At 38.8% G+C, this 10,818-nt stretch overlaps 1 protein-coding gene across 1 annotated transcript; it reads right to left on the bottom strand.

Annotated features, from left to right (window-relative positions):
• Window positions 1-542: 542 nt before the first annotated feature.
• LOC115695098 (uncharacterized) lies at window positions 543-1,692 on the bottom strand. The gene is made up of 2 exons (XM_030622191.1): window positions 1,024-1,692; window positions 543-965 (listed from the first exon to the last, which is right to left on the bottom strand). The coding sequence occupies exons 1-2, from the start codon at window positions 1,690-1,692 to the stop codon at window positions 543-545; spliced, it is 1,092 nt and encodes a 363-aa protein (XP_030478051.1).
• Window positions 1,693-10,818: the final 9,126 nt, after the last annotated feature.

Raw genomic sequence — 10,818 nt, 5'->3', positions numbered from 1 at the left:
ATTCTTCAGGCCAATTGTTTTTGCAGGCCAGCAACTTCTTCTTTAGGGTGACCTTTAGGATTTTATTGACGTCTTTTGCTTGTCCATTTGTTTGCAGCCTTGCCACTGCGGAGAAGCTTTCGATGACTCCGTGTTGGTTCAGAAATCAATAAATTCTTCGCAGTCAAACTGCTTCCCGTTGTCTGAGACTATCTTATGAGGCAAGCCATATCGACACACTATGTTTTTGATAACAAAGTCTAGTGCTTTTTTAGCAGTTATAGTCTTCATTAGCTCGGCCTCTGTCCACTTTGTGAAGTATTCTACTACTACTATTGCATACTTTACCCCTCCCTTTCCTATTGGTAGCGACCCAATAAGATCTATCCCCCACACCGCGAAGGGCCAGGGGCTAGTCATTAGAGTGATCTTGCTGGGGGGGCTCTTGGTATGTTCGCAAATCTTTGGCACGAATCACATTTCAGGACATATTCTATACAATCTTTTTTCATTGTTGGCCAAAAGTATCCTTGTCTCAATATTTTCTTTGAGAGACTCGGACCTCATGTACGATCTCCACTGAACCCCTCATGGACCTCTAACATAATTTTCTTAGCTTCAGGGTCTGATACACACCTTAGGTACGGCATGCTGAGTCCTCTTCGGTAGATAATATTATCCATCATCACATATCGGTGCGCTTGATACTGTATCCTTCTGGACAACGCCCTTTCGTGAGGCAACTCGCCTTTAGTTGCGTACTTGATGATGGGGGTCATCCAGTTTGTCTCTGGCTCAACTGCAGCCACAATATCTTTGACTTTAATGCTTGGTTCCGTGAGGCGTTCAACGGGCACCACCCCCAGTTTCTCAACCTTGATGTCTGATGCTAACTTAGCCAAACAGTCTGTGTGGGTATTCTTTTCTCTGGGGATTCCTTCCACTTTATAATCTGTGAACTCATGGAGTAGCTCCCGAAAAAATTGCTACATACGCAGCCATTTTTTCTCCACACGTTTGATATTCTCCCGACACTTGGTTTACCACCAATTGCGAATCGCTGAAGACTTCTACTCTCGTGGCTCCCACGGTTTTTGCTAATTTCAGCCCTGCAATTAGGGATTCATATTCAGCTTCATTGTTGGAAGCTGGGAATTCAAAACGCAGAGTCACCTGGAGTCGAAGTCCATTCTGAGATATCATAGTTATCCCAGCTTTGGATCCGTTTTTGTTTGACGCTCCATCCACGAATACTTTCCATGCTGGGGTTTGTGGTATTGGTACATTTGCGCTAGCTTCTGCTTTGTTGCACTCTATTATGAAGTCAGCTAGTGCTTGTCCTTTTATAGAAGTGCGTGGTATGTAGTGTATGTTGAACTGGCTTAACTCCATGGCCCATTTGAGGAGTCTTCCGGACGCTTCCGGCTTCTGTAGGACTTGCCGAAGCAGATGGTTTGTTAATACCTTGATGGGGTGAGCCTGGAAGTATGGTCTTAACTTTCTTGAAGCCATTAGGAGGAAAAAAACTAACTTTTCAATCAATGGATACCGTATCTCAGCCCCTATCATACGCTTGTTGATGTAGTACACAGGATGTTGGACTTTTTCTTCTTCCCGGACTAAGGCTGCACTGACAGCGTTCTCGGAGACGGCCAAGTACAGTAACAAGTCCTCTCCGTGAACTGGCTCTGATAGAATCAGAGGTTTGGCCATATGTTCTTTTAGTTTTTTGAATGCCTCCTCACATTCTTCTGTCCACTCAAATTTCTAACTCTTCTTTAAAATGTTGAAGAAAGGAATGCACTTGTCTGTTGATCAGAAAATGAATCGGCTCAGGGCAGCAACTATTCTGGTCAAGTTTTGCACATCTTTACGCTTCTTGGGGGAAGGCATGTTCACTAAAGCTTGAATTTTTTCAGGATTTTCCTCTATTCCCCTTTCATTGAGGATGAATCCCAAAAATTTCCCTGATTTGACCCCGAAAGTGTACTTCTTCGTGTTAAATTTCATTCCATACCTCCAGACCACTTTGAAACATTCTGCGAGGTCGTCTGCATGACTCCCGCACGCTTTAGACTTGACCAACGTGTCGTCCACGTAAAGTTCCATATTTCGTCCCAGAAGGCCTTTGAACATCCGGTTAACCATTCTTCGATACGTTGCACCAGCATTTTTTAACCCGAAAGGCATGACCAAGTAGTAGTATACTCCCTTATCGGTCCTGAAGCTAGTACATTCTTGATCCGTAATGTGCATCTTAATCTGGTTATAGCCGGAGTAGGCGTCCATGAAGGATAATAACCTGAACTCGGAGGTGGCGTCCACCATCTGGTCAATCCGGGATAAGGGGAAGTAGTCTTTTAGGCAGGCTTTGTTGAGATTGGTGAAGTCTATGCACACCCGCCATGTCCCATTTGGCTTGGGTACTAGTACCAGATTGGCTAGCCACTCCGGTAATACACATCTCGAATCAGGCCATTGGCTAGTAGCTTGTCCACCTCTTTTTCCAGGGCCTCTGCCTTTATTGGATCAAGGGGAAGCCGCTTCTACTGGACTGGCGGCATGTTCGGATTAATGTTCAAGACATGGGTAATCACATGCGGGCTTATGCCGGTCATATCTCCTTGGCACCACGAAAAAACATTCGTGGCTGCCCTCAGTGCTTTAACAATTTTATCTTTCTCCTCCTGTTCTAGGATCTTTCCCAGTCGGAGGATCTTGGTGGGGTCGAGGTCGCATACTTGCACTTCCTCGACGTCTTCCATAGGTTCTACAATCTTTTCGGATCCCACACGGGGACCCAACTCATCTTCTTCTGCGAATCCTGGCTCAATATTTTCACGGACCATTAACACCGGCAAATGGGCCGCGACATTATAACACTGCCTGGCCTCTCCCTGATTACCCCACACTGCCCCCACCCCGGCTTCCTGGGTAGGGAAATTCAGACACAAGTGCCGGATGGACGTAATTGCGCAAAAATCCACTAAGCCCGGTCGGCCAAGGATTGCGTTGTATGCAGTTGGGCAGTACCACAAAGGTGCAGTACTTGAAAGTACTCTGAGGTGTGTCCTGGCACAAGGTGACTAGCAACCTCACTTTTCCCATTGGGATAAGCGTGGTTCCATTGAATCCCGTGAGTTGGGAACCGCTCGGTGATAAATCCCGGTCCGTGAGGCCTATTGCTGTGAAGGCTTCTTTAAATAACAAGTTCACGGAACACCCATTGTCGATCAATATTCTAGCCACAATCTTGTTGGCAATGGGAGTCTCTATGACCATGGGGTCATGATGAGGGAAACGCACCAGTTTCGCATCTTCCTCCGTGAAAGTAATTGGCTGATCCATGAGTCGAGGCCTTTGAGCTGGAAGTTGGGTGACTTCCCATACTTTGTCATGTTTGATGGCCCCAACGTAGCGCTTTAATTCTTTTCGGGTGGTCCCCCCAATATGGGGCCAACCAGAGATCATGGCCACTCTTCCGTTGGGTCTTGGTGCCAGGCTAGGGGTCTGCTGAGGGATCGCTCCCCCGGAGGGTACAGCTGGTGCTAACGCTCCGGGCATACCTCCTGGTGTCCCTTGAGGCAATGGGCCCCTTGCTGGAACCGAGTTGAGATGGGGCAGCCGGTTCTTGATCCACTCATATAGGTGACCCAATCAGATCAAGTTTTCGATCTCATCTTTCAGATTCTTGCACTCATTGGTACTGTGTCCAATGTCGTTGCGGTATTCGCATCTCTTGCTGGGATCCCTTCACGAACTGTCTCTGTACAGAGGAGGAGGCCTCCAGTAGTGCGTATTTTGCCTTGTGGCAAAATACACTCGCTCTTGCTGTTGGAAATTATTTTACCAGGATCTAAGATCTACTCACAAGTATGTTTATTAACATCCTAAATAAGAACTTTCTAAAACGATAAATTAAACACATATAAAGTTTAAAAAACCTTACATTGGGTGCAGCGGAATTAAATGACTCCTTCCTTTCAGATCTCTAACCCTTGTATCCTTTCTGTAGCTGAGTATTATCAAGATCTGAACCTGGATCTCTTTCTCTGAATCCTCGATGCTGAATCTCCATTGCTGATGATCTTTCTTCACGATCTTCCTCACTATGATTGAGGTATTGCTTGCTGTGTGTGGGCACTACTCTAATCACTAGGGTAAGTTCAAAAATCAAAGGAAGAAGAGAGAGCGTGAGTGGCAGCTAGGGAAGAGAGATAGGAGGCTCAGTTTTTTCTGATTCAGAAAGTGTAAAGTGTAATATTCCTGAAGCCTTCACTATCTATTTATAGCATTCCACTAGGGTTAGGTTTGAATAATTTGGCATTAAAATAATGAAAATATCAACTTAAAAAGCCTACAAAGGTGGCCGGCCATGGCTTAGTGGACTGGGCGTTGCTTTCTGCAATTTTGCAATTTTAACACCTTTTGTATCTGATTTTCTCAAAAATGCCAATTTCCTAATTCAACCATTTAAATGCCAATTCTAACTATTTAATAACTATAAATAATTGTTAAATAATATAGTCATTTATCATATTTATTAATTGAACCATACAAAGTATCATAATTAACAAATATGCCCCTATTAACTCTTTCTTTACAATTTCGCCCTTACTTAGTGAAAATTTCACAAATAGACATAGTCTAATTTGTGAATTATAATTGATTAATCAAAACCAATTACATGAGTCTTACAAACAATATTGTCTCAACTAGTGCGGGGACCATGGGTTTATATAACCGAGCTTCCAATAAGTAGATCAAGAATTTAGCACTAAAATTCACTAACTTATAAATTCTTCGTTGAATCCACGCATAGAACTTAGAATTGCACTCTCAGTATATAGAATGCTCTATATGTTCCACCATATAGACACATCATTAGTTATCCATTGTTATAATCCTAATTTGATCAATGATCCTCTATATGAATGATCTACACTGTAAAGGGATTAGATTACCGTAACACCCTACTATGTATTTTATCCTTAAAACACTTGACCCCGTATAAATGATATTTCAGCTTATGTGAAATGAGATCTCCACCACTTATTTTCATTTGGTCAAGCTCGAAGGAGATCATCCTTTACTTACTATTCGCTAGATAGAAACTATAGATTCCATGTTTATGCTAGCGCTCCCACTCAATTGCACTACCGTGTTCCCAAAAAGTACGTATCACCCTAACCTAAAAGTAGGCTTAACTAACAATTCAAGGAACACGAATAGCCTCTTGAGATTGAGCCTAATCATAACAGGATTAAGATCATTTGATCTAGGATCAACTTGGCGATATTGACTTGAATAGATTTTACGGTAAGTTTAATTAAATCTAAGTCAAAGTTCAATATCGGTCCCTTCCGATGCATACTCCATGCATCCAACCTGAGCTTTACTTTAACCAATGTTCTGGAAAGAACATAGTATTTCTCCAAATACAAGTAAACTCTTGTTGTAGATTATCATATCAGTAAAACCCTGTGTCTGATAAATCTAGGAAACTTTATTCACATAGTCATGTTTACTTTCCAATGTGATGACAGCACAATAAACATGATCAAGTATGTGAAAAGGGTTTAAGATGAATTTATAAATCAAATAGACAAGCAATTGATAAAGTGAACCAAAACATACACAAATGAATGAAAAATACTTTTGTTTCTTTATTGATGTTGAATAAAATAGATTACATTGAAATGGAGTTTTATTTAGGGCATAAAACCTAACAAACTCCCACTTGCACTAATATAAAACTAATTAGTACATATCAATTAATCCTAAATTCTGACGGTGCTTTTCAAAGGCTGTCACGGCCAGGACTTTGGTAAATAGATCAGCTAGGTTGTCCTCTGTGTCAACTTTCTCAACTAGTACATCCCCTCTTGCCACGTATTCTCTAATAGTGTGATACTTTCTTTCAATGTGTTTGCTTCTCTTGTGGCTTCGGGGTTCTTTACTGTTTGCTATTGCTCCATTGTTATCACAGAGTAGTACCAGAGGCTTTTCCATTCCAGGAACAACACCTATGCTGGTGAAGAACTTTCTTAGCCAGACAAGTTCTTTAGCAGCTTCGGCTACTGCTATGTATTCAGCTTCCATAGTTGAGTCTGATATCGTGGTTTGTTTACCACTTCTCCAAACCACTGCTCCACCCCCAAGAGTAAACACCATCCCAGATGTAGATTTCCTGTCTTCAAGACTTGCCTGGAAATCTGAATCAGTGTAGCCTATGGGATTTAAAGCACGACCCTTGTAGACTAACACAAGATTCCTTGTACTCTTTCAGTATTTCAGAATATACTTAACTGCATTCCAATGTTCTTGTCTTGGATTAGACTGATACCTGCTCACGATTCCAACAGCATAACAGATGTCAGGTCTAGTGCATAACATTGCATGCATTAGACTTCCAACTGCAAAGGCATAGGGAATATCCGCCATGTTCTCTATCTCTTGAGGATCAGTCGGTGACTGTTCCTTAGATAGACGAATACCATATCTAGAAGGCATGTTTGCCCCATTGGCGTTGTTCATGAAGAATCTCTATAAGACTTTGTCTATGTAGGTTGTTTGAGAGAGAGCAAGAGATCTGTTCTTTTGGTTTCTGATAATCTGAATACCAAGAACATAGGCTGCTTCACCCAAATCTTTCATATCGAATTGAGTGTTGAGCCATTCCTTGATGTGAGTCATTTTCTTGACATTGTTTCCAATGATCAAAATGTCATCAACATAAAGAACCAGGAATACTACTATTTGGTCTTCCTTGAGTTGGTAAACACAAGGTTCATCTTCATTCTGAAGAAAGCCGTAGGTCTTGATGATTTCATCAAACCTCTTGTTCCATGAGCGAGAAGCTTGCTTAAGTCCATAGATAGAGCTATTTAACTTGCAAACTTTCTTTTCCTGCCCAGGAAGAACATAACCTTCTGGTTGCTCCATATAGATGGTTTCTTCAAGTACCCCATTAAGGAAGGCAGTCTTGACATCCATTTGCTAGATTTCATAATCGAAAGCGACGGCCTATGGAGAGAAGAATTCGGATGGATTTGAGCATGGCAACAGGACTAAAAGTTTCCTCATAGTCCACGCCTTCTCTTTGGGTATAACCCTTGGCTACAAGTCTAGCTTTAAAAGTTTCGACTTCGCCTCCAGCTCCTCTTTTCTAACCCACTTGCATCCTATCGGATGATAGTCGTCAGGTGCGTCTACATATTCCCAGATTTTGTTCTTTTTCATGGAATCCATTTCTGAATCCATGCCGGCTGACCATCGTTTTCGTTGCGGACTAGCCATTGCCTGTTTATAGGTTAATGGATCGTCATCAATACCGTCACCTACGACCATATTGATTTCACCATCCAAGCCATAACGAGCAGGTTTTGTTGAAACCCTCCCACTACGACGAGGTACGGTTGTCTTCTGAACAGAAACTTTAGTAGTAGATTTCTCGGTTGTTCAACTGAGGGAGTGGGATTGTCCTCTTCACGTGTGGAAGAGAACAGAACATTGGAAGGACTTATATCTGAAAGCATTTCCTCCAACACTACTTTACTTTGTGATTTGAAATTCTTAATATAGTCATCTTCAAGGAAAGTGGCATTTGTAGAAACAAACACTTTATCATCCTTGCGACTATAAAATAGTCCACCCCTAGTCTCTTTAGAATTACCGACAAACATGCAAACTTCAGTTCGTGACTCAAGTTTGCCGTCTTTCTTTCTTAAGACATGAGCAGGGCACCCCCAGATTCTGTAATGGCGTAAAGTAGGTGTACGACCATTCCAAAGTTCTAAAGGTGTCTTAGGGATTGATTTAGATGGAACAACATTTAAAATGTCGGTTGCCATCTGAATTGCATATCCCCAGAAGGACGTAGGTAGAGTTGAAAAACTAAGCATAGACCTAACCATTTCCAAAAGCGTGCGATTCCGTCTTTCTGCAACTCCATTTTGCTGTGGAGTGCTAGGGGCGGTTAATTGGGATTCAATTCCAAGTTCAATTAAATGATCTTTGAACTGCATATCCATATATTCTCCACCCCTATCAGTTCGCAAGATCTTTAATGATTTACCTAATTGGTTTTGGGCCAAAGCATGAAATTCTTGAAACTTTGCAAATGTTTCAGATTTCTTATGCATAAGGTAAATATGTCCATATCTAGAGTAATCGTCAATGAAAGTGACAAAGTACTCATAACCACCTCGGGCTTTGACATTCAAAGGTCCGCAGACATCGGAATGCACTAACCCTAGGGGTTGTTTGGCACGCTCTCCCTTTGCAGAGAAAGAACGTTTAGTCATTTTTCCTTCCAGGCAGGACTCGCATACTGGCAATTCACCTAAGACGACATTTTTCAATGGACCGTCTTTGGTTAGCCTATTGAGTCTATCAAAGCCTATATGACCTAAACGTAAATGCCATAGATATGTTTCATTATCATCAACGATCTTTTGCTTTTTGTGGTTTCTAGAATTAGCTACTTTAAAAAGTTCGTTATGTAGGGCAAATGGTGTTTCTTGTCTAAGAACATAAAGCCCCTGTTCCATGGATGCAACACAAATCTGAATGTCATTTCGAGAAATGGTAGAACCATAATCTGAAAAATCTAATTTGTATTGTTGCAATTGTAAGCATGAAACAGAAACCAAGTTTCTACTGAAATTTGGAATGTATAAGACATTGTCTAATTCCAAAATTCTGTTTTGAAACTTGAGTTTGGCTTTTCCTCTAGCTCTAACCGAAACCATTTCGCCATTACCAACTTTAAGTTTCAACTCTCCGGATTTCAAATAATTTTAATTCTCAAGCAATTGCAATGAACAACTTACATGGTTTGTAGACTCGGAATCAAGAATCCAAATAGATTTATCATTCTCTAACACACATGATTCGAAGACTAAAGCATTACTGCTTATTCGTTTGTTAATTGTTGTTCTTGCTAGTTCATTTTGTTGTGAAGTATAACTTGAGGAAATGGAATCACTTTCTCTTATCTTCTCAAATAAGCTTGAAGTAGTAGGATTTATGGAGTTATGAACTATTTGCTCTTCAGAGTGAACAATTCCCAGCTTACCTGCTTTCTAGAATTTAAAGTCCATCATGAGCATATGTGAAGTATTACTCTGACAAGGAGTTTATAACTTCAAGTTCTATTGCTAAGATAAATTAGGAGTGGAATGAGAAGGGGATTATAGACACTACAACACATCAATAAAACAGAAGTAAGGTTTTGGTTCAAAATTCATTCACAAGTTCAGAAAATAACAAGTAATGACATGTTATAGAAATACTAAATCTAACATAGTTTATTTTCCAAGGTTTTCAACATAATGAAATACAGTGTCCCGGTAGGCGAGAGTCAAAGATAACATTAGTTGAATAGAGTTGTCAGCTCATCTAAAATTAAACATTTTAGCAACCTTTTATTGGATCAAAATGAGAATCCAACGTTGTCCCGGTAGGCGAGAGTCAAGGTTATTCTCATTTTATGAGCTTCCACCATCGTTTCATGTTTTATGAGTTTATCTCTAAGTAGTCACCGTAGGGGAGAGTCTAAATAGAGACGAAAACTCACAAAACACTTATCAAATGAAATCTTACGGTGTTAAAAGTGTTCAACGAATAACCATCCATAGGGGGACGAAGTCTAGCGTCTCGAGGTTATATTGAAAAAGTTTAACTATTGTAAGACCAACAATGGAGATCGAATATCTTATGATTAAAAGCTCATTATTTAAAAAAAAATATATATGTATTTTGTATAATCATAATATTCGATATTATAAAAAAAATTACAAATTAAAGTTGGTTTAAATAAAAAATCAACTTTAATTAATTTTTAGATATTATTTAATTTGAAAAATAAATTCAAATAAATATCGAACTAGTTCCATAATATAATAATGAAAAATTACAAATTAAAGTTGGTTTATATAAAAAATCAACATTAATTAATTTTCAATTATTAATTAAATTCGAAAAATAAATTCGAATAATAAATGGAACAAGTTCCATAAAATAATAATGAAAAATTACAAATCAAAGTTGGTTTAAATAAAAAAAAAAATCAACTTTAATTAATTTTTAATTATTATTTAAATTCGAAAAATAAATTCGAATATTTAAATGGAACAAATTTGAAAATATCTCGTAAGTTGTTTTAGAAGAATCTAAAAAATCAACTTAAATATCTTTCAAATCAGATTTAATTAAATTTAAAATTAAGTTGTAACCACTTAATTTGAAGATATTCCATTTTAAGTTAATATTCGAAAAGATATTAACCTAAAAAATATCTAAAATATTCCATTTTAAGTTAATATTCGAAAAGATATTATCTTAAAAAAAATATCTAAAGAATCTTAATAACCAATGCCTAAAATTCCTCAACTTAATTTTGAAATTTTAAATCCAAAAGATATTCAGATTTAAGTTGGTTAGTTGTAAATAACTAAATATCAACTTAAATAGGAATATTTAATGAAAATTTTAAATTAAGCTTCAGAAAGAATCTAGATGGTTATAATTCTATATTTAATTAAATACAAGAAAATACATATAGTTTAGCTTAGAATATAAAATTCTTTAAACTATGATTTTCTCAATTAATTTCAAAATAAATGAAATTAATTATGTTGCTAATTTTAATTAGGTTAAACTAGTGTAATTAACCTAGTACAGTCATTCAAATCAGGCAAATGGGCCTTCACAATTGGCGTGGTTCATGTGAGGGGGTGCTGGGTTCAGTATGTCGTACCCACTTCTATGGCTCCCAACTCTCACACAAGGCCCAAAAGAGAGGAATTTAACCTTAATAAAAACAACTGTTATTAA

This window comes from Cannabis sativa, chromosome 6 (genome assembly GCF_029168945.1).
Source record: "Cannabis sativa cultivar Pink pepper isolate KNU-18-1 chromosome 6, ASM2916894v1, whole genome shotgun sequence".
NCBI classification, from domain to species: Eukaryota; Viridiplantae; Streptophyta; class Magnoliopsida; order Rosales; family Cannabaceae; genus Cannabis; species Cannabis sativa.
This window is presented reverse-complemented; position numbering and strand designations above follow the sequence as displayed.

Bases quoted from the DNA above. Each gene is read 5' to 3' on its own strand.
- LOC115695098 (XM_030622191.1), bottom strand. From the start codon at position 1,692: ATGGCCAAACCTCTGATTCTATCAGAGCCAGTTCACGGAGAGGACTTG. The intron at 966-1,023 runs GTAAACCAAGTG...CTGCGTATGTAG, and splicing joins TCAGCGATTCGCAATTGGTG to CAATTTTTTCGGGAGCTACT.